At 58.2% G+C, this 25,619-nt stretch overlaps 2 protein-coding genes across 3 annotated transcripts; both read left to right on the top strand.

The window, feature by feature from the left end:
- The first annotated feature begins 1,333 nt into the window (after window positions 1-1,333).
- LOC137861727 (dual specificity protein phosphatase 22-A-like) lies at window positions 1,334-11,428 on the top strand. 2 transcript variants are annotated; one of them, XM_068693132.1, is made up of 8 exons: window positions 1,334-1,551; window positions 2,381-2,414; window positions 2,810-2,892; window positions 5,150-5,199; window positions 6,447-6,512; window positions 7,304-7,378; window positions 7,844-8,015; window positions 10,691-11,428. In XM_068693132.1, exons 1-8 carry the CDS (start codon window positions 1,531-1,533, stop codon window positions 10,862-10,864), a joined length of 675 nt encoding a protein of 224 aa, XP_068549233.1. In that variant the 5' UTR covers window positions 1,334-1,530; the 3' UTR covers window positions 10,865-11,428. The 2 variants fall into 2 exon arrangements, with proteins under 2 accessions (XP_068549233.1, XP_068549234.1); XM_068693133.1 differs by lacking the exon at window positions 6,447-6,512 and having other exon boundaries at window positions 1,335-1,551; window positions 10,691-11,416.
- Window positions 11,429-12,527: 1,099 nt separating this feature from the next.
- Window positions 12,528-20,775, top strand: IRF8 (interferon regulatory factor 8). The gene is made up of 9 exons (XM_068693131.1): window positions 12,528-12,631; window positions 14,788-14,962; window positions 15,861-16,044; window positions 16,928-17,016; window positions 17,387-17,498; window positions 17,664-17,711; window positions 18,058-18,444; window positions 18,707-18,819; window positions 19,656-20,775. The coding sequence occupies exons 2-9, from the start codon at window positions 14,789-14,791 to the stop codon at window positions 19,836-19,838; spliced, it is 1,290 nt and encodes a 429-aa protein (XP_068549232.1). The 5' UTR covers window positions 12,528-12,631; window position 14,788; the 3' UTR covers window positions 19,839-20,775.
- The last annotated feature ends 4,844 nt before the right edge of the window (window positions 20,776-25,619 follow it).

Raw genomic sequence — 25,619 nt, forward strand, 5'->3', positions numbered from 1 at the left:
TTTTATTGACCTGCAGGTGCCTTTGGGACGGGAATTTGTAGAGCAGCGTGAGGGGGAAGGGTTTTTCCAGGCAGTCCTGTCGTGGCTGATGTGTAGGGAGCGTTAATTGGTAAAAGGGAGTGAAACACTCGTGTTTTTTGGGGGGAGATGAGTAAGGTGACAGTCAGTTTGCTTCAAATACAACACTTTTCATTGAAAACACTTCAGATTGTCAGAATTCAAGCAGCAAAAATCTCACCCAGCTCTGCAGGGGGTTGGTGCTGAGCGTTCAGCCCAGACGCTGCTTTTCTGGGGCAGGAATAGGTTCCTGGGAGGAGCGTTGCCTTTTCCCTCACCTCTTTAAGGGCATGATTCTGGGATCCTGCCAGGATTTGCGCTGCAGAGGCCCGAGCTACGTGTAAGGCAAGCGGATCCCAGCTCCGTGTCCCGTAACAGCCCCCAAAATAGCTCGGCAGAGCTCCGTGAGACAGTGGGGTGGATCAGAGCAGGGCACGTGGTGGGGATATTCCACTTCTCCCTGCGAAGGGAGCCTGGTTCTGTATTTTTTTTTTCTCCACCACTTTTCCAGCTGCAGCTGGGGAGGGACACAAACGCCACCCTTTTTGGGAGCACCCCAGGCCTTTTACTGAACGCAGAGTGAGCCCTGCTCTAGAGCTCAGGCGCAGCTTGGTGTTTTCAGGGCCTGAGCCATGAAGGCTGGCACCTCTGCTCTGCCTGGGGCTGCCAAATTTTACAGAATCACAGAATCTCTCTCCCTGGGGCTCCCCACCAACGCGTGGCCTGGCTTCCTGCAGGCAGGCTCCTGCCTTTGGCTTTAGAGCTGCCTCCAGAGATCAAAGCCATTAAATCGAATTAAATTTGCTTCTTTCCTTTTTTTTCTATTTTTTTTTTCCCTTCTTTATATAGCCTCTGACAGGCCAACAGCATTGATCTGGGAGGTGGGGGCTGGGCTGCTGGATAAATCTTTGAGGAGTGATTTTTGGAAGCGTGTGCTGGGGTTACGAGCTCTACAGCTCTCCCCACCTCCCTTGCTGCAAGGAGGGGGAGATGGGCTCGTCCCCAGTGCTGCTCCAGCAGCCTGCCACGCTCTGTTTTTTTTGAGGTAAGTGCCTCATTCTGCAATTTTTATTCCCATTCCTGCGACTGGAAGGAATTAGCCTGACTGGGAGAGAAATCCTGCTGAGCTCACCGCTTGCACCAGCTCGCAGCATCCCAGGCGTCCTCTTCTTCCCTCTCCCCAAAACACCGAGCCTCTGCAAAAGCCCTGGCGAGCCGGGGAGTCCGGAAGGGAAACCTGAGCCTCACCACGACCCCGGGTCCTTATTTTGTCCTCCCCTGCCCTACAGCAGCCGCTGGCCCCGATCCCTTTGCCCAGCAGCGCGGTGGCGAGGAGCTGGAGCAGCTCTCAGTGGGCTGAGCTCGGTGGGGCTCCCCGTGCTCCCCTCACCTGGGATTTTGGGGTGTTTATTTGCAGATAGCCCCGGATACCGAGAGGCCGCCCGAGTCCTGAACCCGGGGAGAGAAAAAACCATGGGGAGCGGGATGAGCAAGGTACTGGGGGGACTGGGAGGTACTGGGCCCTTCTGCTTTATTGGGGGGTGCCACCGTGGTGCCCTAAACGCATCCATTTCCACCGTCCCTTTCTCACCCCCCTTCAAACTTCAAGCACTTCAAGGGAATTCCCCCCACCCTCTTTAAAGCACCGACCCTGTTTTATAGCCCAGCGGTGAGCTCGGTGCCTCGGGGTGCCTAAAAAGCAGCAGCTGGCTTTGATGCTCGTCCTGCGGGTGGGAATTTCACGGCATTAACACCTTTGGGGCTGCCGGGGATCCCGGGGGGTGTGCAGGGGGAATTTTCCTCCCCTGGTCACCTCCTGGATGTATCCGTGCCCGGCTGCAGGGTGCTGTGAATGGGCAAAGGGGGGTTTTAGCTGGTGCTTGGTGCTCAGGGCCAGTGGAGAGGATCAAATTCTGTTTGTGCCCTTAAATAGCTGCTCGTGATGTGCCTCGCCCGGTATAAAATTAAACTCCGGGACAGCCACGCTGCAGCACGCGGGATAAATGTGATTTGGAAACCGTGGCAGAGAGCTGGAGACAAAACCTGAGTAAAAGGCACTTACCGCAACATCTCGGCCAGAAAATAACCACAAGCAGCCCGTGCTTTTGCCCGTCTGTCCCCAGCTGGCGGAGGCAACCTTTGGGACCATTTGCAGGAGGAGGTGGCCGTGGAAAAGCGAACCACAGCCTGCTCCCGGGGTGATGGGGTCCCTGCTGGAGCTGGTTTGGGATGAGCATTTGGGGTTTAGGGCCTCGGGAAGTAAAAATATGGTGTGGCACGTGGAGGGCCAGCTCTGCTCCTTGTCCCCTCTGTCTCCTCACAGGTGGTGACGGGTCTCTACCTGGGGAACATCCGCGGTGAGTGCGCAGCTGCCCCCGGGGCATGGGAAGGGGACCCCTGTGGGGTCCCCACAGCCGAGCGATGAGGACCCCACTGGCTGGAAGCCTCCCCTGCGTTTCGAATGGCCTGGCTTGGCTTGGAAAAGACCTTAAAAATCATTCAGTTCCAACCCCAGAGAGGGTTTTGCCAGGACAATATTTACAGCGGGGCTGACACCTGGCTTGGGTTCCATCCCACTCCAGGGTTAGGGCCATCCTGGGGGCTCTGTGCCATTCATTTTGGGTATTTTTCACCCAAGCCTGGCCTCCCTGCATCACCCAGGGATGAGGACGATGGCTGTGGGCTGTGTTGAGGGCTCGGTGGAGCAGCTCGGGCGGGAGGGCCACCTCTCACACCCCGCTCCTGCTTCCAGACTCGGAGGACGTGGCCAGCCTGCGGAGGCACGGCGTGACACACGTCCTCTCCGTGCACACCGGAGCCAAACCGGTGCTGGAGGTGAGCCTGGGGGCTCGGGGGGGCTGCGTGGCGAGGCCGGGACGCGGTGCCAGCTGGTGCCAAGGGGACGCAGTGCCCACCTCCTGCTGCACGCCGAGGGGATGGCGACGCTGCCTTGGCACCGAGCGGTGCCAAATTGCGCCCAGCGCTGGGAGCGGGGGGGCTGAGGACCACGGCTGCCTCCTGGCAGGATTTTGGGGAAAAAAATCCAGCTGGAGGCCGGGGGTGCCCGGCCCCGTGGTGCTGCCGTGGGCAGGGGCCACGAGAGGGCAGCGGTGCCCCGCGCACAGCAGCGCCGGGGACGCATCCAGCCCTAACAGCGCAGGATGGGGATTTTGGGGAGCCCCCGGGGCTTGTTGTGCTCCCCCTGCCCTGGGGCAGCCTGTGCAGCCCGTGGGGACCCCCCTCGATCCTGGGCTCCCACCCCACGCCCTCTTTTTTTGGTGCTGCTGTGGTTCTGGGGTCGGATTTGGGGCTGAGAGATGAGGATCCCTAAAAGCACAGCGGTGGCAGTCCTGTCCCCAAGGTCCTGGTGGCATCCCTGGGTGCCCCCACCCACTGTGGCAGGGCAGGTGAAAGGGTCTGAGAGGGGAAACTGAGGCAGGGGGGGATATGGGGTGGGTGCGGGGTGCTCGGCCGGGGCTGTGCGTGGGGGTGAGCTGGTGCATGAGTGAGAATGAGAGATCCTGGGGGCTTCGTTGCTCTCCTTGGTGTGGATCTGCGCGGTGTGCAGCTGGAGCTGAGCTCCATCCTGGCCCCGAAATCCTACAGCAGGCAACGGGGACGGCTGGGATCCCACTTTCCTGGGACCCCACTCTCTTGGGACCACCGAGGGCGAGTGCTGCCCGTCTCTGCCAGCTTGAAACAACACCTGGAGGCGTTGGGTAACGGGGAGAGGAGAAGGAAGATGCACCAAACGGGGGGCATGGGAACGGCTGGCTTGGGGTCAGGCGGTGCAGCTGGAGCTGCTGGGGCTCGGGGCACGGCCAGGCGGGCAGCAAACCGCACGGGCAGCGGGGCTGGAGGAAAGGGGAACAGGAAAAGCATGGTGGGTTGAGCAATGTGTCAATCACGGCCCCCGGCCGGGGACCGCAAACCCCAGCGCTGTTCCCAGGCATGCAGCACGGCTCCCCTCCCCGTGCCGGGATGGATGGGGGGCACCTGGGGGGCTGTGGGGAAAGGCGAAAGCTGCTGGGAGCCCGGGTGGGCTCTGTGGGTGGCTTGGCACGGTGACTTTCCTGGTGGCACCTCCCCAGGTGCCGGGAAGCCGCAGCCCGTGGTGGCTCATCCCATGAAATCTGCTCCCAGCTGCACCACGGCTCCTTTTCTCCTTCCCCTGTGTGCCCGAGAGCCGTGGTTTGCCCGGGGATGAGGAACCCAGCTGGCACGCCACGGGGAAGGGCCGGGCACACGGGTGGCCCCTCGGCTTCATCCCACTGGGGTGGGCGCAGGGAGGGTGTTGGGATGGAGGGGGGATGCTCAGAAAAGCCCCCACACATTTCTCCTCACAACGTGGGTCTTTCCAGCCTGGGAATGTCCCCACCATGGCTGTGCCTGTCCCGTTCTACCTTTCTCTCCTTCCCTTTGCTAATTCCCTTGGGTAATCAGCTTTTTTTCCAGCCTTCTCCTTTGGCCTGGGCTGGGGGGAAGCGAGGGCGGCCTCGGGTCGTGGCGAGATGGGGATGGGGATGGGGTGTGTTGGTGCTCGGCTGTGCCAGCCCCATCTGGCAGGATTCCCACCCGTTTTGCTAAGAAAAACAACAAAAAAAAAGCAAAGCTCAGATGAAAAGGGGCTAATTTTAGCTCAGAACAGGATCAAGGAAGCGACGTTTTCAAGCAAGCTGACCTACGGCGGGGTGATTTATGGTGGATTAAAAGGGACCAGGAGGAAATAACTCATTGATGAGGGTGACCTCATGAGTCCGTGCTGGCACACGTTGTCCTGCCGGGGCTTAGCAGCCACCGGAGAGGGGACAGGGACAGGGCTGGGGCCTGGGGAGGCTCCAGGGCATCGCTGCAGCACCCTTGGGTGCCTCTGAAATGTGGCTGGGTCCGGCCTGGTTCCTACCTGAAATTACGGGGAAGAGCTGGGGAAATCCTGCCTCTGAAAAATCCTCCCTCTTGAAAATCCCATTTTAAGCGGTTTTACCCCTAGAGTCACCTACTCCAAGCCTCACGTAAAAAAAAGAAAAGAGCAAATGGGCGAGGTTGTGGCTCTCCAAGGGGTTTCGTTGCCCTCACTGCCTTTTCGTTGCAGGACATGAGCTACCTCTGCATCTCGGCCTCGGATTCCTCCAGCCAGAACCTGTAAGTCCCCGGCACCCCCTTTGCCTCCCAGGGTGGCGTTTTGGGAGCCGTTGGTCAATAAAAGCCCAAATTCTGCACCGGGTGTGCTCGGGTCGGTCACACTGCCAGCATTTTTGTGCTGAGCCTGGTGAAAGCCACGGCTCGTGGTGTGTGTAGGGGCTGAATCTGATTCTCAGAGTGTTCACAGTGCAGTTAATTTTCCATCAAAAATCAGAATTATTTTATTAGGTGGGGCCTGAAATCGGAGCATGCTTCGCTGGCGTGGAAGGGCAATGATTCGTATCAATTACACAGTGATTTGTGTCGCTCTCCCAGGTATTTTCCTTGGGAGAGAAAGGAAATTTTGATTAAAATGAGTATTTCCCCCATCCAAACTCCTTTAAGGATGATCTCAAGAAGCGGTGACGCTGGGGCCGTGCTGGCTGCAGGCGCTGCGTGCTGCCCACCTGGGGCAACGAGAGAACCCCCCGCTGCCCCCAGAAAACGGGTGATTTGGGGGATTTTTTCTTACCACCCCACCCCTAAAAAGCCAAAAGGTCCCCGTGCCGTGGCCCCGTTCGTGGAGGTGCTGCTTTCCCAGCGCCGCGGGCAGGATTCTGCTTGCTCACGCTGAGCAGAAAGAGAAGCTTTACAAGAAAGCCCTGCCTCAGCAGGAACACGGGGCTGGGGTTATTTTATTTTATTTTATTTTTTAATTTTTTTTCCCCTCTTCGCATTTGCGGCGTGGCTCCTGAAAGGGGCCGGAAGGAAGGCTTATTCAGGGAACTATTTTCTGCTCCTCGCTTTGCGCCGGGGGTTTCACAACCCCGGGGAGCCTGGCGGCCCGCGGGGGAGAGCTGCTCGTGACTCGGGGCTCGGCCTCACCAGTCCCGTGGGCTGTGGGACCAGTGGGAGCTCTCCGCTGGGCGACCAGTTTGGGAAGAGCCCCCAAACTGGTGAGGGTGGGGAGGGGGTGGCTGAGTGCGGTGGGGATGTGCCCAGCACCAGCCGGGTCCCAGCCAAGGGGTGAAGAAGAGGATTGGGATTTGGGGCTGTGAGGGTTGAGCAGGCGGTGCTGGCACGCCCTGGATTCTCTGTGAGGATGAATAGGATGAGGAGACCCCCCCCGGGTCTCGTTTTGGCCCCCCAGGAGGTGCTTCACTGCCTGCGGGGGTGGACGGGGAGGCGCATCCAGAGCCCACAGCGAGCGGTGGATTTGACATCTCCCTTTAGGGCCGAGAAACCAAACATTTTTCTTATAACCACAGCCTCAGAGAATCCCCCGGGTGTCCTCCTGCTGGGTGTCGGGCAGCAGAAAGCCCTGCTATTTTTGGGTATGTCCTGGGTTGGCTTCTTAGAAGGCACCCGAGCCCTGCGCTTCCAGAGAAGGGCCGCGAGCATCCCCGGCGGGCAGGCGGGAGGCAGGGGGGAGTTTTTGGAGGCTTCTGCCTTGCTCCGAGGGGGTCTCAGGAGGACGCCGCGGGGGCGAGAGGCGAGCCTCTGAGCTTCTGAGAAAGCAGGAAGGCTGCGTGGGCGCTGCCCCGGCCCCGTCACGCGGAGGCAGCAGAGGAAGTCCAGGACCCAGCACCCACGGCGGGGCTGACCGGGACCCCGGGGCTTGGTGCCAGCAGGATTTGTTGCAGATTTGTGTCAGGAGCCCAAGCAGCAGCTCCGTGGGCTCTGTCCGAGGTGCTCTGCGTCCTCAGAGACAGAGAATTGCACCCACCTTTAATTCATTTATGTATAAAGAGTGATTTTAACCCGTTTTCCATCGCTGGGTCTTTCGGGAATGCAGGTTTTGGGAACGCACCTCTCCCCTGCAGGGTGGTTTTAGCATTGGGGTGTGCGCCCCATGGGTGCCAAGGGGGGGACTTGGCCCTGCAGGCAGAGCCACCAGGTCCTCCCCGGGCTGGCTGAGCTGCTGGCATCACCCTGCTCCATCCCAGTGCCTTGGGAAGCAGGAAATCCCCCCCAAAAAGCCTCTCAGGCCTTTTCCTTCCTGGCTGCTGTCCCTTCCTCTGGCGGGGGAACCCTGCTGTGGCTCCCACCCTGCGCCAGCCCCAGGGAAATCCTGGGGAGGACTGCGGCTGCTGCCGGCCTCACTCTGCTGCCTCTCTCCCCGCAGGATGCAGCATTTCAAGGAGTGCATCAAGTTCATCCACGAGTGCCGGCTCCGCGGGGGAGGCTGCCTCGTTCACTGGTGAGAGCCTCCAAACGGCCTCGAGACCCCGCTTTTGGGGGAAAAGGGTCTCTGCCTGGGGAGGTGCAGGAGGGAGGGAGGGTTCCCGGTGCTCACGGGGGCTGCGCAAGGGTTGTGGGGCTGGGAGGTGGGGTCCCAAAAAGCATCCTGGGTGCGGAGCATCGCTGGTGGTGGGGAGGGAAGGGAGATGAGGAACGGTGTTAAGGCAATGCTGGGGATGGTCCGTGCCCCAAAACCTCCATCCAGAGAGATGGGCAGGGCAGGGGACACGGGGATGTGGCCTGCTTGGGGTCACCAGATGGGACGGGCACCTCCAGTGCCACCATGCCCGTGCGCCTCCATCCCCTACCCACAGCTGGGCAAGCATCCTTGGCTCTGCGAGGACGCACCCCATGGGCATCCCTCACCGTGGGGCTCCGGCGGTGGGGACACCTCCTCCTGACACCTCTCCACCGCCCCTGGCAGCCTGGCCGGGGTCTCGCGCAGCACCACGGTGCTGGTGGCTTACCTGATGACGGTGACCGAGCTGGGCTGGGAGCGCTGCCTGGCCGCCACCAGGGCCGTGCGCTCCTACGCCAGCCCCAACCCCGGCTTCCAGCAGCAGCTGCGGGACTACGAGAGCACCCTGCTGGACGAGGTGGGGTCCCCCTCGCACCAACCTCGTGCCAAAAGCTGGGCTCCGCAGCTGGAGCTCCCCTCGTGTGCTTTGCAAATAACCGCGGCTGCTTTGCCTGCGCGCTATTTATTGCCTGCGGGGTTTGTTTTTGCATGCATGCAAAATTAAAAAGCGCCCAGGCATTGTGTGAGCGTGCTGGAAGAAGCTGCTGAAAGCCCCAGTGCTCTTGTTTTATTCGGGGTTTTGCTAGGGCACGGTGGAGGTGGCGCTGAGCTGGCACCCGGGGTGCACGGGGCAGGGGGCAGGAGACGGGGGGAGGCTCCTGCAAGCAGCTTTGGGGTGCTTTGGGCGTCCTGGGATGGGGCTGGGCATCCTCTGACAGCGTGCCCCCTGCTTTTCGAAGCAGCTGAGAGATGGAGACGTCAAAGGGATGGTTAAAAAGTTCTCTCTCCTACCCCAAACGAAGCACATCATCGGGATTTAGTGCAGCAGCACCCTACAGGGTGGCAAAACCCCGATGTCCCCGTCTGCTGCAGCCCAGGGCCAGCACACGAGGACGAGGAGCGTCTCGAGGGGATTTCTGTCCCCTCCTCCCAGGCCGGACAGCATGTGACAGTGGCCCAAGCGTCAGCCCCTTCCTGGCGCTATCACATGAGGGACGTGGCCCTGCGGGGCTGTCACCGCCTTGCAAAAAACGCCCTGTGGAAGGGGGAGAGTGGTCCAGGGCATTGCAAAACCCCCGGAGCTGGAGATTCCCTGCAGGGCTTCCCCCGGCCGGGCCAACGCTCCCCGACCCTGCCCTGGCCACGTCCCAGTGCCCGCTGTGACACGGGGCGCGCCGTGCCCCCGGGCCACTTATTCCTCCTGCTCCTCAGCGTTTGGGTGGCCTCAGCAAACACCCCTTGCCCTTCCCCTCCCCTTACAGGTCACGTTTTCTTCGGGTTTGTTTTTTTTTTTTGACTTGAAGTTTCACTGCGGGCTTTGCAAACATTTCCTGGGAAGCACCGGCGGCTGCGTCAGGCTGCGCGTTGGTGAGGTGCAAAGTTTAAAAAACGGCATTTTCCTTGCAAGGGCTCCTTTTTTATTTTATTTTATTTATTTATTTTTAAGCCAGCACCTGGCGGCACCGTGGGGCGCTTCCTGCTGCGCCCTCCGAGCTGCCCGGTGGGTGCCAAATCTCGGTGGCCAGGCTGCTCCCCCCTGGGACCTCCATCCCCGTGGGTGCTTTGTCACCACCAGCACCGTGCACGGATGCGTGCCCCTCACCACTGTGCCACAGCCCGGGCTGCAAGGCACCAAGGCACCAGGAGCTGTCCCGGTGGTTGTAGGGCGAGCAGGCAGCTCCAGGCACTGCCCAGGAGGAGGAGGAATCCAGTCCGGCCTCTGGGATATCCGCCCTGGGAAGCACTGAGGTTCCCAGCCACTGTTTTTTAGTAAGGAAATCGTCGCTGGCCCCCACCCCAAGCAGCACCGGGGCTTCCTGCCCCCGGCACGCAGTTGCTGGTGAGTCCCGCTGGCGGGGTGAGTGGATTTGGGAACTCCAGGCATTCCCGCTGGAAATCCCCCTGCCCGAGCTGATTTTCCCCAGCTGTAGGAGTGGCGAAGCCACCGGGGTTGCTCTCAGGCTTTCTCCTGTCTTTCCCCGGATCCCAGGAAGCCGGAGCTGTTTGGGGGGCACCGAGGCCGGGGCACGTGGGAGCTGCCAGCCCCAAAAACCAAGGATGTTTTAACAGCCCCCTGAAGCTGATGCCTGTCCCAGTGCTCCCAGCTATTGAATGCCGGCCCTGCTGGCGGCACCCATGGGTGCTGCTGGGTGCCGGGCACTCCACCCTTTTCCCCCTGCAGCTTTCCCATCCCTGGCCGCTCGCTCCGTGCGCTTTGCAGAGCGTTTCGCACCGCTGGGCACGAGCCACCCCTTTCTGGCCGCTCCTCCCCGTGCGCCCTGCTGGCTGGGTGCCTGCTGGCCGGGTCCCCGCTCCTTTGCCATGCCCTGAAGCCGTTCCCAGGCGCGGGGCAGCAGGCACAGCGGCTCCAGCCGAGCTGCCCTCCCCTGCCCACGCTTCTGGGCAGGGATCCCGCAGCTCCGTGCCGTGGCGGTGTCGGGAAGCCTCTCCACGGGGCCATCTCCTGCTCCGAAGCCGCCTCCGGATCTCCGCCGGGTGCCAGCTGGCCCCAAGCCACCCGGACGCCGGCGCAGCCTCTGCGGGGACGGGAGAAGGGCTGAGATGAGCAAAGAGCTCTGCAAACAGCCCTGCTCAGCCTGCAAGAGCCGACCTGCCCGTGGTGTTTGGGGCCGCGAGGCCGGCCTGCCCCAGCAGGGAGAAAGCGTGGGGACGCTTCGCTTCTGGTAACTCAGCCCTGCAAAGAGCCGAGCAGCTTCCTGGCAAGGGAAAGGGAATGAAGCTGCTGGAGGCTGCACCACGGGGGGGAAAAACGGGGCTGCTGCCAGCTCTGTGGGTCTGGGGTGCTCCGAGGGGCTGGTGGTGCTCCCGTAGGGTTTGCTGTAGGGGTTGCATGTCTCATGTGATGTGTGGACATTGCATGGTGTGGCTGCTCCTGCCAAACAGGGACTGGGTCTGTGGCCACCCCGTGTCCTGGCTGGGATGCCCTGCCTTGATTTAGGGCTTTGCACCATACCAGGGGGCTTGGCACAGCCCCCGGTGACCCTGACCCCTCACCTGGCTCTGTCCCAGCAGTACCGCGCCTGGATCCGCCGGGACTACGGCAGGAACCCCTTCAAGGACCAGGAGGAGCTGCAGCGCCTGCTGGCCCTACAGGAGCAGGGGGAGCACAGGGAGAGCTCCTGGGCCACCCCCCTGACACCCACCCCTCCGCTGCCCCCCAGCCGAAGCCGACGGATGAGCAGCTGAGCTCAAACGTTGGCCCTGGGGCTGGCAAAATTCGGTATCCACCTTGCCAGACGCTCGTTTTGGGGCTCGCAGTGCCACGGTGAGCCCAGCTGCAGGGCTGGAGCCGGGGGGGAGCAGGACTTGCAGCCCCCCCTTTGGCTGCTGGCTCTGTCCTGAGGGATTGGTGGCATTGCCCTGAGCTGAACCCATGGGGATAGGGAAAAATTCATTGGGTTCCGTGCTGGAAAAGCGTTCACGTTTCCAAAATGTGTGCTCCCCACCTGCTTTTGCCAGGGGAGCAGCCCCACGGGGGGGCCATGCGGGGCTGGAGCTGCTCCGCATGGCCTCGTGTCCACCGGTCCCGATGCACGGGAAGAATAAATCATTCCCAAACCAAACTGTTCCCGTTCACCCTGCATTAATCCCTTTCCAGGGTCCTTTTCACCCCAAGAGGACCCGGTCCTTTATTTGCTGTGGATTTCCAGCCGTCCCCCCATCTATCCATCGACACAGACGCTCTGTGTCCCAGCAGCCCTAAACACTGTATTTTATTTTTTTCTATAATTCCGTTGCTCAGCTTCTTAAAAAATCGGTTCTGCGAAAAAAAAAAAAAAAAGCATTTCAAATATTTCCGGGAATTCCCTTAACGACAAATTCTGGGTACTGGAGTCTCCAAGGGTGACAGCGTCAGGGACAACTTGCCAAGCTCGTCCGAAAGGGGAGGCTGATTAAAGCCAGGGATGGATCGACGTGGCCGCTGCGCCCTGATTTCCATTTTCTCCATGAAAACCACCAGAAAAAATTACAAATTTTGAAGAGCTGCTGCTCAGCCATAGCACGCGGGGTCCTGGGAGAAGAATTATGATTTTTTTCCCTATTTTTTCACGCCGAGGACAGGGCTCCTGTTGCTGCCTGGTGCCCTAGAGCTGCCACGGTTTGTAGGGGGGGCCGGTGGGGAGCCGAGCAGACCTCGCAGGTATCGCCTCCAGCGCCTCGGCTGGCATTTTAGGAAGCAGAAAAATGGAACCGGGGCGCAGGAAAACGAGAAGAAAGCCGCTTTCTGGTGTCAATAGGAAGTCATCGGAGATGTGAGATAAGCAGAGATTAGAGGTGCAGGAGGTGAGATAACCTCCCAGCCGGCGCTGCGTGCGGCCGCTCCAGCACCTGCCCCGTGACTCCCACCCACCCCAAAACCATCCTGGGACCCCAGCATCTCCCCCAAATCACCCCAAGCTTTGGGAACCGCGGGGGACGCCCCCATTAACTGCAGCAGGGCTGTCCCGGTGGGATATCGCATCTCCTGCACCCGGGCCGTGCCAGGACCACCAACCCCCAACTGACCCTAAACCCCCTGACCCCAGTGACCCCTGACCTCGGTGATCCCAGCCACATTTCCCCCTTTATAACCCACGACAGCAGCCCCGGCGGCGGCTGCGGTGCCGCGACAGCGAGCAGGATCGGGACGGGGATCGCGACTACGCCCGCTATCGCGACTTCGCCCGCTATCGCGACAGGGATCGCGACAGCCCCGCTCTGTCTGCCCGGGCGCCGCCCCGCCGCGCCGCGCCGATTTCCCGGAAAGGCGCGCGCTTCACAGAAAGCGGCGCGAGATCCAGCGCGCGCGCTCCCACTGGGCGGCCCCTCATTGGGCGAGGGGCGAGGCAGCGCGGCCGCCCATTGGTTGAGAGGAGAAGGGGCGGGGCTAAGAGGAGGGCGCGCCCTGCAGGGGGGCTATAAGGGCGCGCCGGCGCGCCCGGGTGCGGATAGCGCGCAGCGGGGCGGCGGCAGGTATGGGGCGGGGGTGTTTGTGGGGCCGTTTTGGGGCTTTAACGGGGGTTTTGGGGCTTTAACGGGGGTTTTGGGGCGTGGGGCGGTGAGGGGAGGGGGGTCGTAGGGTGGCACAAAAATGGGGGTTTTAGGGGAGTGGGGGTGTAAGGGGATGGGGGGTTTTGGGGTTGCACCCGGATGGGGGTTTTAGGGTCGTGGGGTGCAAGGGATTGGAGTTTTAGGGGTGTAGGGGTGCACGGGAAAGGGAGTTTTAGGGTTGCATAGGGATGGGAGTTTAAGGGTTGTGGGAGTGCATGAGGAAGGAAGGTTTAGGGTCATGGGGTGCATGGGGAAGGGAGTGCTGGGGTCGTAGGGGATGGGGCTTTTAAGGTCGTGGGGTGCAAGGGAGTGGAGTCTTTGGGTTGTGGGGGTGTATGGGGAAGGGGGTCTTAGGGTCGTAGGGGATAGGACTTCTAGGGTTATGGGGTGTAAGGGATTGGAGTCTTAGGGTTGCGGGGGTGTATGGGGAAGGGAGTTTAAGGGTTGTGGGGGTGCACAGAGAAGGAAGGTTTAGGGTCATGGGGGTGCATGGAGAAGGGAATTTTAGGGTTCTAGAGGTGTACAGGGGTGGGAGCCTTAGGGGATGGGAGCTTTAAGGCCGTGGGAGGCATGGGGACTGGGAGCTTTAGGGTTGTGGGGAGTGCAGGGGATGGGAGTTTCAGTGTCATGGGGGTGCACGGGGAAGGGAGTTTTAGGGCTACAAGGGGGTGCAGGAAATAGGGTTGTGGGGGTTTTAGGGTGCTGGGGTTGCAGGAAAAAGGATTTTAGGGTGCCGGGCAGCAGTCCTGATGCTGAGCAGTTCCGAGGTCCTGGGCAGTGCTGCCCCTGTTGCTCTGGGGCAGAGCCCTTGGAGCTGGCTGGGGTGGGTGGAATTTGGGTGGGGGCAGTGTGGTGGCCCCAGCCCCATGTGGAGGGGGGGCAGAGCCCGGCCTCTGCTGGTGCTGGGTGTGGGGTTTTTAGAAAACGGGCTGAATTTGGGCCCTGTGTCACCGAGCGTCTCCGAGGGGGGGCTGTGTGTGCCCCCAGGGATGGGGTCCTGAGGGCGCTTTGGGGTGCGTGGCTCTGCTCTGACCCCCTAAAAGCAGGGGCTGCGCTGCGTGTCTGTGCCTTATGGGGTGGCTGTGACGGAGAGGGGACAGGAGGTGGTGGCATTCGGCTGCTGTGAACCCCCTGGGGGAGCAGGGACCGGGTCCCCGTGCTGGGAACACCCAGATCCTGTCCCCCAAAACCCTCCCGGATAGGATGGGTCCGGCGCTGGGCTGTTGGAGCTTTCTCACGGGTGCTCAGCCAGGTTTTTTCTGCTAAAAAGGAGCCGAGAGCAGCAAGGCTGACCTGAAGCGAGGCCACTTCACCCCCCCCGGGTCCGTCAGCACGGCCGCTGGTCCTGGCTGCGAGAGGATGTGGTCGCACAAACCCCGCTCCCTGCGGTGACCCTGGCTGCTACCTGCGCCTGTGGCCGGTCCCCAGCCAGCGGGGCTGTTCTCACGCTGCCTTCAGTCTCACTTTTATTTTATTTTTTTTTTTGCCCCTCGTTATAGCGGAGGGGGCTGCCAGCCCGTGCGGTGTCCCTCGGTTAGGTGGTGGCACAGCCCTGGGCTTTAATTCCCAGCTGTGGGGTTTGGATGTGACCAATCTGTAGCCAAAAAGGGGAGTGATGGGGCTGTGCTCACGGCTTTGCTTGGAAGCTGGAGGAAGGGTTTGGAGCAAATCGAGGAGGATTCCTCTAAAATCGCCTCTTTTCCATCACAAAAAGGGAGGTTTTGGGTACAGACAGGCACAGGGGAGCTGCTGGGAGCTGTGTCCCTGCAGGCAGTGCTGTTCCAGTGGTGGGAGCGCAGTGGGGCTGCTGGAACCCCAATTGCCTTTTTCGTTTTCATTTCCCTGCTTGGAAATATCGCAGTCCCATGGCTCTCCAGGGTAATCACCACTCAGGTGCGGGACTGCTCATCCTAATTAGATGCAGCAATTAAGACCAGTCTGAGAGCCCAGCTGCTGTTGGAGCAGGCAGGGGGGTGCGGGGAGGCTGTACTTGCGGGATGGACGGACAGATGTCCCCCTGGGATGGACAGACAGACGTTTTCCCCCCCTTTCTGATGGGGCTCCCACCTCTCGCCCAGGATGTGCGACCGTAACGGCGGCCGGCGGCTGCGGCAGTGGCTGATCGAGCAGATCGACAGCGAGCTCTACCCGGGGCTCATCTGGGAGAACGAGGAGAAGAGCATGTTCCGCATCCCCTGGAAGCACGCCGGGAAGCAGGACTACAACCAGGAGGTGGACGCCTCCATCTTCAAGGTAGGGCCTGCCCTAAGCTTCTCACCGGCTTCCTTCTGAAAACACTGGATTGACTTTAAAAAAAAAAAAAAAAAAAAAGCCTTTGAGGGAAAGAAGGAAGGAAATCCTGGCTTTTTCCCCCAAATGTGAAGTCCCTCCTCTCTAGGAAAACTGGAAAATTCGGTCTTGAACTAAAACGGACTGAGAAAGTCAGGGTCTTCCCCAGGAATTCCCATCTTTCTGTCCCCATTTCCATCTGTTGCTGTGTCTTTTGTGGCACCACCCTCAGTGCCAAGTGCAGGAGCAGCAGGATATGAGGCTGGCGGGGCTGTGCTGAATTCAGCCACCTGAAAAAAATAGAATATGTGGGGAAAAAAAATCAATATAGGTAGCTTTGTGCGTATTTGTGTGCTTTAATAGATAATGTTTTATCATCTCCAGTAGTAAAATGTGCTCTCCCACCTCTCATGAAAGCACAGCTGGCGTTCTGATCTTCAAAAGAAACCAGCTGTCAGGTATTAGCCAGCAGCTGGAAATGGGTTATTTTGCTGTGAGTTTGGGTATTATTAAGAATATCACAAGTTTGGATGCGCATCCCCGCATCGGTCAGCACGGAGGCGAAGTTGCACGCTTCAATCATGGCTCTGAAGCTGGGTGTAAAGGGTGTGGGGCCAAATCTGGGTCCTGTAGCTTGGTGTGTGGCTGGCACAGATGGGGAGCATGACAAATATTGAAGTTTTTTGGGGTTTTTACATCGATGTGTGGTGCATTTCCCACCAACAGATGTGCCTGAGCCAGGCTGCGGCCCCAACAAAATGCTCGCTGCAGCCCCAGCGTGTTCACCCCTTGGACCAAGGGGGTTTGCAGAGCTTGCACGGAGGATTATTTTTCTATTTTTTCTGTTTTTGTTGTTTTTTAGGCTTGGGCTGTTTTCAAAGGAAAGTTCAAAGAAGGCGACAAAGCGGAGCCGGCCACCTGGAAGACGCGGCTGCGCTGCGCCTTGAACAAGAGCCCCGACTTCGAGGAGGTGACGGACAGGTCCCAGCTGGACATCTCGGAGCCCTACAAGGTTTATAGGATCGTCCCGGAGGAGGAGCAGAAATGTGAGTGCCCTGAGGAGGGCACGGGGACGGGCGCAGCCCTGGCTGGTGCTGACCTACATCTGAGCGGTGCTTGTGGGGCTGACCCCATAACTTGGGGACGTGCCCCGTGTCCCTTTTTAGGGCCGGGAGGTGGGGAAGGAGCTGCTGGGCTGGCAGGGAGTGAAGGTGGGATTTCCCCTTGCTTAGGATACGGGGAATAACTGGAGCATCGTGTGAGCTGCCAGGTTGTGACGCTCTAGGAACAAACCTGAATCCTTCTGCTGCTCTGGGGGATGCTTGAGCCCCCAACCCTTTGTCCTCCTGCCCCCCACCCTGGCAGGGAGCTAAATAAATCCCTTTTCTTGGCACTGATGGGAGTAACAGCAGCTCAGCAGAGCAGTCTCTGGTGAGGTGCAGGTCACGCTAAGTATATCTCTGCTTGTGGTCAGGCGTGCGTGCGCTTTTCCTTTTTTTTTCTTGCAAGTTTTGACTTAAGAAAAAAAAAAATAATAATCTTGCAGGAAGCCTGCCTCTAGCATCTCCTCTCCTTCGTGTTCACACGGGGCCCGTATGCAAATGGTGCTGCAGGTTCCCACCGGCAGCGGGGCTTGGGGGGGAAAAAGGAGAAGCAGCAGCAGCAGCCCCGGTCTCTGGGGTGCTCCGAAAACCCCCTCTCCTGTGCTCGAGCTCCCAGCCGAATTTGCTTGGCCTCGCTTGTAGTCCCCGTGTGCCGGTGCTGTTTGTCGTGAGCTGGTTTTTGGCCCCAAAACGCAGCTGCTGGGGGTGCGCTGGGTGGCTGCGGTTCTCGGTTTCGTAACTTTCGCGGGGCGAAGGGTTTCCAAAAGCTGGTGGCGTGGCGAGCTGCGGGTGGGTGCCCTGCCTGCAGCCCTGCCCTTCTCCCCAGGCAAAAGCGGTGTCGGGACCGGGAGCGGCCTGGCCGATGTCACGGACATGGACTGCAGCCCCTCTGCCATCGACGACCTCATGAAGGAGGTGAGCCCTGAGCACGGGGATGGGTCTGAGGTTAAACAGCCGAAGATTTTGGGAGCTTGGCGTGTGCTCTCGTGACCGTGCTTGTTTGTCTGAGGTCTCAGCGTGTGTTTTCCGCATGCATTTGGGTTGTGCGGACACTCGCTGGGGGCTGCAGGCTTCTTGTGCCTCTGTTCCCCTTCTCAGAGGCTCTCAGGGTATTATTTGGGTGTACAGCCTGGGGAATCCCGCTCTATTCCCACCCAAAAAGCATTCACGAGTCTCTGCATCCTTGCTTTGCCTCTTTGGGTGGGATCCCACATGGGGTGCATGGGGGCAGACCTGCTGGGATCCCATCCCTGGCTGATCTGATGGGTTTCCTGTCCTCTGCCAGCCCCCTTGCGTGGACGAGTACCTGGGCATCATCAAGAGAAGCCCCTCGCCCCCCCAGGAGACCTGCAGAAACCCGCCGATCCCAGACTGGTGGGTGCAGCAGCCCAACCCCAGTAAGTAGCTGGTGGCACTGGGGGCGTTTAATGGGACCTAGCTCTTTGTCCGGGGTGGTGACTGCAGCGAGGGGGTGGCAGCTGGGGATTGGGGTTTGGGAAAGGATGGAAGCTCCTGGATGGAGCTGGGCACATCTCTGACATCTCTGCTCTCTCTGCCCACAGCTCTGCCCCTGATGAACGGGTACACTGGCTACGAGCAGCATCACTCAGGTGAGGCAGCTCCCATTCCCCTGCGTGTTTCTGGGCTCTGGGCATCACGCTCCTCTCTGGGGCTTGGTCTTGCTCATGTATGTGTGTGCCATGGCAGAAGGCTGCTCTGATGATGCATGCTGAGCATGACATTATCCCCTGCAGTGGGATAAAGGGGTTTGGGAACTGGAGCTCTCGTGTGCTTCCAGGCTGAGTGCTGGAGGTGTCCTCCAACAAATAAGAGGTCTCCTCCAGGCTCTCCCAGGGGACTTTTTGCAGCTCCCTGGGGATTTGGGCCCTGCAGCAGGGAGCAGGGAGGGTTTGGCTGCTCCTCCTGACGGGCTGTGTGCCTGCCCTTCCCCTCCAGGCTACTCCCAGATGGTGATCAGCTTCTTCTACGGAGGGAAGCTGGTGGGCCACATCACCACCTCGTACCCTGAGGGCTGCAGGATTTCGCTCAGCCAGCCCTCGGGCCCCAACGAGAAGCTCTACGCCCCCGATGCCCTGGAGCACGTGAGGTTCCCCTCGGCCGAGGCCATCCAGAATGACCGCCAGAAGCAGATCACCAAGAAGCTCTTCGGGCACCTGGAGCGGGGGGTCCTGCTGCACAGCAACAAGCAGGGCATCTTCATCAAGAGGCTGTGCCAGGGCAGGGTCTTCTGGAGTGGGAACACCATGGTGTACAAGGACAGGCCCAACAAACTGGACCGGGACGAGGTGGTGAAGATTTTTGACACCAACTTGTTCTTCAGAGGTTTGTAGGAGCGTTCCCTTCTATCTTCAGCTTCTCTAGGGGTTGTTTTTCTCAGGTGGTCTCTCCTTTTGGAGCACTTTGGGGTTATGACTGGCCATCATTGAATGGTCTGAGTTAATAACCGATCATATAGGGTCTGGGAAGGAATAATTAATTGTGGTGTTGTGTAGCAAACACCTCCTGGCTGCTCTTGAGCGTTGTGCTGGGGCAGGGTGCGAGGTCCCCAGGCTCGCGGTGTCTGACCGTGCTCGTGTCCCGGCAGACCTGCAGCAGTACTACAACAACCAGGGCCGCTACCCGGACAGCAGGGTCACGCTGTGCTTCGGAGAGGAGTTCCCTGATCCCACGCTGAGGTGTAAGCTCATCCTCGTCCAGGTACGGTGGCTGCCCATCCAAGCCCTGCTCCTGACCCTGGCACTGAATTTTTCCTCCTTGCTTTTTCCTATAAGGCTCATGCTTCCATCCCTGGGAGGCACAAACATTGCTTGTTGGACCCCTTAATCTGGCTAAATCCTATTTGCAAGCACAGCCTCCACATAGCACGCACCTCATAGCTTCTCGAAACCAACAGAAAATCTGTTTTCTGCCACTTCTCTGTGCCTCTGCTTTGCTCTGCTGCTTCCTCCTGCTCCTGCCTCTTGGCATTGGGACCTCTGCCCCCTCCTGTGGGGGAAATAAATCCCTGGAGTGGCTGTATGAAGTGATACACACTTCACTTGAAGTAGTTGAAGCAGGGCTAGGAGCCCAGAGGCAATTCCCGGGGTATTTTTGGCATCCACACCTAGCACAGCACCCGTTGGGCCTTCAAGGTGTTCGTACCAAGGACATGAGATCGGGGCGTGGAGGGTGTGGGGTGGGCACTGCAGCAAGCAGAGGCCCCACTGAGTGTCTGTGAGGCCCTGGAGGACTCAGCCCTGCTCCTCCCTGCCCAGCTTTCTGACAGGGCCACCTCTTGTCTGGCACACAAATCTGAGGCAATCTGTGTGTGTGGGGATGTCACCCAGCCCATTTATCCTCCCCCATTACAGAGGACCACCAGTGACACGTGCTAGGGGTGCTTAGGACGAGGTGGCTTGTGGAATTCGGGCCTGGTGGCCTGGCTGGACATGGCCACAGCTCCTCTCTGTGCTGTCACTGCGGTGGGTGGCAGCAGGACACCTCCAGGGCGGTTCCTCTTCCTCCCTCCTCCTCACGGCTCCCTTCTGGCCTAGGTGGAGCAGCTGTTCCTCAGGCAGGTGGTGGAGGACGCGGAGAAGGCCTACAGCAGCAGCAGCAGCCCGCTGGTCCCCGCGGCCAACGAGACGCAGCACGAGCAGGTGTACAGGATCTTCCAGGACATCTGCGGCCCCCACCAGCGGCCCCTCTTCAGAGAGAACCAGCAGATCGCCGTCTGAGCCGCCTCCTCCGCTGGTGGCAGTGGTCTGGGTCGCTCCAGGCCGGTTTGGTCCCATTACTGCCCCCAATTCCCCTTTTTTTGGCATGTTGGTTCGTGTTCTTTGCTGTTCTCAGTCCAGAGTCTGTGTAAGCACAGAGGTAAAAATTGCCACAAGAAACTCAGCTGGATGCCCAGTGGTGGTGCTGGGGGCTCTTCACTGCTCACAAAAGCTTTTGTACCAGATGTGACAGTCCCTGTGTCACTGCAGCTAGCAGACCTGGAGCTCACAGCTCTAACAACCTGCCCCAGCCATCTGCCACCCGGACCTTGCACAGTATAGCGTTTTGGAAGGAGATAACTCTTGGAAAAGCCTTAAAATTCTCAAATGTAGTAAGTTCTTCCCCAAAATCAACCCCCTTCCCTGCCCCTCCCAAAGTGTTTGCAGTCCTGCTGAAGGCTGTGATATGATCTGGTATGCCTCCTGAGGTGTACCTCAAATTCTTGTTTTTTGCCATGAGGTTTATATTTTTATTTGTAATATTGAAGTATTTTTGAGATTTGCAAAGCAATGCAGAGATTCTATATGTAAATGTTGAATATAAGAATGTAGAAATCCTTAATTTTCCTAACCAAAGATGGAGTTTATACGAGTCTTTTTATTTTAAAGATTGCAGCGTAGTGTTCGTAGGTTGGCTTCACCCTCCCCAGTGCACGTGTTGGTCTCTCCCAAGCGTGACCAGGCGGCAGCATCCATGTGGAAATCCTCATTAACACGCTTTGTGTGCCCAGCACCGGGGAGCTGCCTGGGCACGGGGCTTGTGCCTTGCAGCTGCTGCAACCCAGGACCGTGCATGTGTATGTGCTACGAGGCTGCGTATTTATTTTATGCCTAAACTGTTTGTGAAAAGTTTTTGTAATTTTTTTATCTGCCTGCGATTAAAGTGCTATATTTTGTATTTCTCTTGTGATGTGTTTTTGCTGTTGTGGGGTGGCAAATTTCTGATGGGCAAGAACAAATGGGAGATATCAGGCTCTCCCCAACCCTTCCTTGTGGTGTGGGGTCTGTCATTCTGTCACCTCCCTCCTGCTCTGTAGCTTCAGCTGTGGGGCAGGGGAGGAACAAGCCAAAACCTTGCAAAGGAAGGAAGAAAGGGGCCCCACTTGTAGAGCCATCTTCTGCAGCACTGAGCTGGGTGCTCACAGATCTGGCCCTTGATGCTGAGGTGATGGGAAGGGGTGGTCATTTGTGGTCCTGCTCCTTATTGTCTGCAGGATCCCTCCCCAGTGTCCCTCAATCCACCTTTCTCATGAGGGAATTGGTCTATTTGGGGGTGGTGGTGGATGTCTGGGGGCAGAAAGGGTCCGTCAATGAAGTCCATGTTGTAGGAAAGGTGGCTGAGTATGCACCATCACCTGCTTTTTTGGGCAGTAACACAAGAAGCACTGGACCTTGTTTGGTCTGGGTCCTGTTCCCCCACCGAAGGACAAACACCAACACACTGTGATGTGCTCAGGGTCAGCCCTGCCAAGGTTTTTTGGAAAAAAAAACAAAAACAAAAAACCTATTCATCAGTCTCCAGATCCAGGTAGCTGGAGACTGGGTCCCTTGGAATGGGCAGAGGAGATGAATGCAAAGCTCTCCCCTCTGCTTGGGTATTAAAGCAGATCAGCCCCTATTCATTTGGATTTGATTTATTTTATTTTTATTCATGAGAGAGACTTCCAAAAGCATAAATGTGGGCATGGCACAGCTGTGGTGACCTCCCTGTTCTGCATGGGGTGTATTGACCAAGGCTCCCCTCTGTGCCAGGTTGTTCTGGCTGCAGGCTTTCTATCTGTTTTTTTTTTGGGGTAAATAACAGCCTTCCATAAAATAATTAATTGCTCAGCTGTCATGGGACTTGCAGCTGACTGTTGTATCCTTCCTAGCTGAGCAGCTACAGCCTGTCTCTGTTCTGTCCCAAAGATCAGCTTACCCTGCAGCTCCCCAAAAGTGCTCCAAGATGACAGACCCAGCTGAAGTGTGGCTATGAGTTAGGGTTGAGGGACGGCCCTACATCCCATGGTGTCCTGAGCTGTGAGCCCTTTGGCAGTCTGTCCTGCCAGGCCATGTGGGGTGGGTATTTACACTACGTGTTGGCTAAATGGTGCACTGGCCCCCCATGTTGGGGGGACACTCGTGGTCCTCTCTCTGCCCTTGTGCACATCTCTTGCAGGCGTTACAGCCCGTAGCTTTGGTGCCTGTGAGGAGAGTCCACCCCACATTGCTCGTCCCTTCCCCGGGGAAAATTTCCCCCTGGTGCACAAGGAAGCCTCCTCTCTGCAGGTGAGGCGCTGGAGGGGGAGGCGGGCAGGGGGCAGTGGGAGCGAGGTGCCTGCTCAGCTGCGATGGAACAACACGTGCCCACTTGTGAAACACATGATGGGCCGCGGGCTTGAACACCAAAACACCACTTGCGGTTTCCCCAGCTGTCCTGGAGCAGGTCCTTCCTCAGAAACCACCATATTGTGCTCGCCTGGAGCCACCTGCTATGTATTCAGGGCTCTTTCAATTTCCACCCCAAGACCGCGGAGGAGCGGTGGGGAGCAGCAGCACCTTTAGCTGGAGCTGGTTGTGCAGTTTTTTTTTTTTTATTTTTTTATTTTTAGTGTTACCAAAGTGCCTCAGAGCCCGGGGTGCGGTTTGGGACCGCCGCTGCCTCTTGCTCCGTAAAACCCGCAGCAGGGCTCCCACCCCAAACGGCTGCCAGGCCACGAGGAGACAAGGGGGGGACGTGGAAGGACTGGGGAGGACACTGTGGGATGGGGGCAGAGGAGGGTTGTAAGGGTAACGCGGGGGGCTCCGTGGTTGCTTGTGGGGTCCCCTTGCTGCTGAGCGCTTCGTGGTGGTGTTGGGTTCGTGCTTAATGCCTGCCCCAAGCGGACATCCCTGGCTCTGACCTCCTCTGAAATCCATCCCAGGAGAGGCACCCGAGGCTGGTGCTCGCCCATGGGCAGAGGACCAGGTGCTCCAGCAGGTGGGAGCAGGTTCCCAGACACCTGCACCACATCGCACAAAGGGATGCTGGACTATCAGTGGCATCTCTACAAGCCCAGAGTGATTTCTGCCCCCAAACAGGGCTTAAATCCTAGACCAGGTTGTTATTAACAGGGTGTGCCTCAGCCATAAGAAGGAAAAGGCTTTTTCCAGGCTGTCCCCAGCACGCTGTTGGGGAGCAGATGCTGGTGGTGGCATCGACCCGCAGGCACATCCCAGCCTGGCTGAGCCCGACGAGCCGCTCACTGCAGCTGTGCTGAATCTCAGTGGTTTGGGGCTCAAATACTTTCGTTGGTTTCTGTTCACTTGGGTTCTTCTCCATGCATGGCCTCACTGAAGTGAAACCTCGGCGCCTTGGCTTGGCTCTTAGTCATCAATGGCTCGTCCCCAGCATGTCCCCAGCTGAATGTCCCTGGAGGAAGGCTGCCCTGGCTGGGCAGGAGATGCACAACCAGGTGTGTTTGGGAAGGAGCAGTGAGCTTACTCACGTTGGCCAGAGGAGAAGGGTGGACCAAGGCAGAGAATGCAAGGGAACTGTTTATCGACTCCTTCTCTAAGGTCTTCCAACATAATGACAGCTATCCATAGGATAGACCAGAGTGCTTTGATTTCTGGGTCCTGGGAAAGACCTGGTAAGCATTTCAACCCCTCACCTGCTGTTGGAGTGTTGCATGGGTTCAAAGCCAGCCGTGCTGTTGAGCTATGCCAGCCTGGAAGGCTTTTGTGCCACCGGGAGTCATTTTCCTTGGGAGCAAAATGAGCCCGGCCCTATCCTGCAGTGTTACCAGTCTCATTCCTTAACGCTGGGTGTGGTGTTCCCATAGATTCCCATAACTTGCCCTGTAACAAACACCAAAAGGACCACTGCCCATGTCTTCAGAGGCACAATTCAGTGTCTGTGAGTCGAACCAGCTTCTGTCCATCCCTACTGCTCCGTGGGCCGAGCTCTGCGCAGAGACATGGCCCCAGCTCGGTGGCAGGTCCGAACTCACGGTTGAGCTGCTGAGGAACACAACACAACCCGGCTCCAGCTGCTTCCTCCAACCCACTGCTGCTTGGCGTGGGCCCCCACCGGCCCCTCTAGGCGTTAGAAAAACAGTCACTTTTTATTTCTAGACACATAGGGTTTCCAACTGGTTTGATTGCTCAACGCCCCATTTCAGCACAGCAGCGTGTCCACGAAGAGCATCTCTGGGCTCTTCCTGCGGGCGTGTTGTAATATGGGAAGCACCCTCCGTCCTGTGGTCACCGGCAGCAGGACATCTCCTCCCTGCCCGAGGGGGCTTGGCAACCCTCAGGGATGCCTTGTGAAGGGGATGACTCCCCTACTGGTGGGACAAGTCTCCTACTGGTGGGACAAGTCACCTGCTGGTGGGACAAGTCACCTGCTGGTGGGACAAGTCACCTGCTGGTGGGACAATTCCCCTACAGGCATCACTGTTGGAGCCCAAAGATTTGGGTTTCCACCCCGTCTCACGTGTCAAATCACAGTTGTCACAAAACCAGCCCCGTGCAGGCACTGGGAGATGTCTGAAGGCATCTCATCAGCCCTGCGCATCCCGGCTATCCCGCAGCTGGCTGAGAAAAAGGGAGAGGAGGCGATGGGAAGAGCCAAGGGTGAGGGCTGAGCCCCGGAGGCAGGCAGCAAGAGGTGCGTGCAGAAAGCCGGGGCTCACCCAGAGGTAAGGAGATCCCAAACTGCGGGCACTTGTCATTCTGACTCCATTTCTGAGGGATGACCTCTTCCTCCTGCGACTCTTTGCCATAACGCCAGACACGAGGTCATAAAAACAGGCTCCACCCAAACCCCAGCGGCAAAAATACAGAGAGAGAGAGAGTGATGCATGTTTTGTTTTGTCAGCCCATCAGGTTTAGTATGAGACCAGCCCTGTGAAACCAAAGTCCAGGCTGAAATCCCCTCCCTTCCCCCCGAGTTTGCATGCGCCTCGATGTTGTGTCCTTCTCGGGGGCTATTTCTGATGCGAGCGATTTGCTTGCAACAACACCCAGCTCTGCACCACGGCCATCCAGCAGCAGGGCAAAACGCAGCCAGGCAGCGCCCCGCGTCACGCCTCTCAGATACCGGGGAGCTTTTGTGGAGGAGTGACACCAAGAACTTGCACTTTGGTACTCAGGAAAGTGGAAAGATAAAGGGCATTTCGGGCTGGTGCACAGAGATCTTGGTAACGTGGCAATTTAAAAACAAAAACTCAAAGATGGAGAAACATTTGGTTTTCTCTCTCTTTTTTTTTTTTTTTTTAATTTTTCCCCCAGTGTGTGACAGCAGATGGATGTTCAGAAGTTTGTCCCAGTTCTCGCTGGCGTGGCATACGTAAATTCTCTGCTTGATGGTTTACAGGAAAAAGGCTAGGAATCCCAAACTGCAAAGTGATTTTCAATTCTGAAGCAAGTAGGTTGTGGATTTCAATAGTCCCAATTGCCAGCAAGTCGTGGTTCCTCCTTCTGATGATGATGAGCTTCAAAGAGAGGCCGATCTTAATCTTTTTTTTTTTTTTTTTTTTTTTTTTCCACTGCAAAAAGCCAAGAGAAAAGGTGCTGGAGGAGCCCTACGTAGGTTTTGCTGCAAGATTGAGCATTGCTGAGCCAAACTGTGAACTCTGATGTCTTGGGAAAAACTGTCTTGTGCCTGGATGCTGGGGGAGAGCAGAGGGCAGCAGTCATCCCCCTTGTGCTGGAGAGCAAAGCTGTGCTCCTGGCAGCTGCGGTGTGCCCTACAGATGCCTGCAGGGTTATTGTATTTGG

Source organism: Anas acuta, chromosome 10 (genome assembly GCF_963932015.1).
Source record: "Anas acuta chromosome 10, bAnaAcu1.1, whole genome shotgun sequence".
In the NCBI taxonomy this organism is placed as follows: Eukaryota; Metazoa; Chordata; class Aves; order Anseriformes; family Anatidae; genus Anas; species Anas acuta.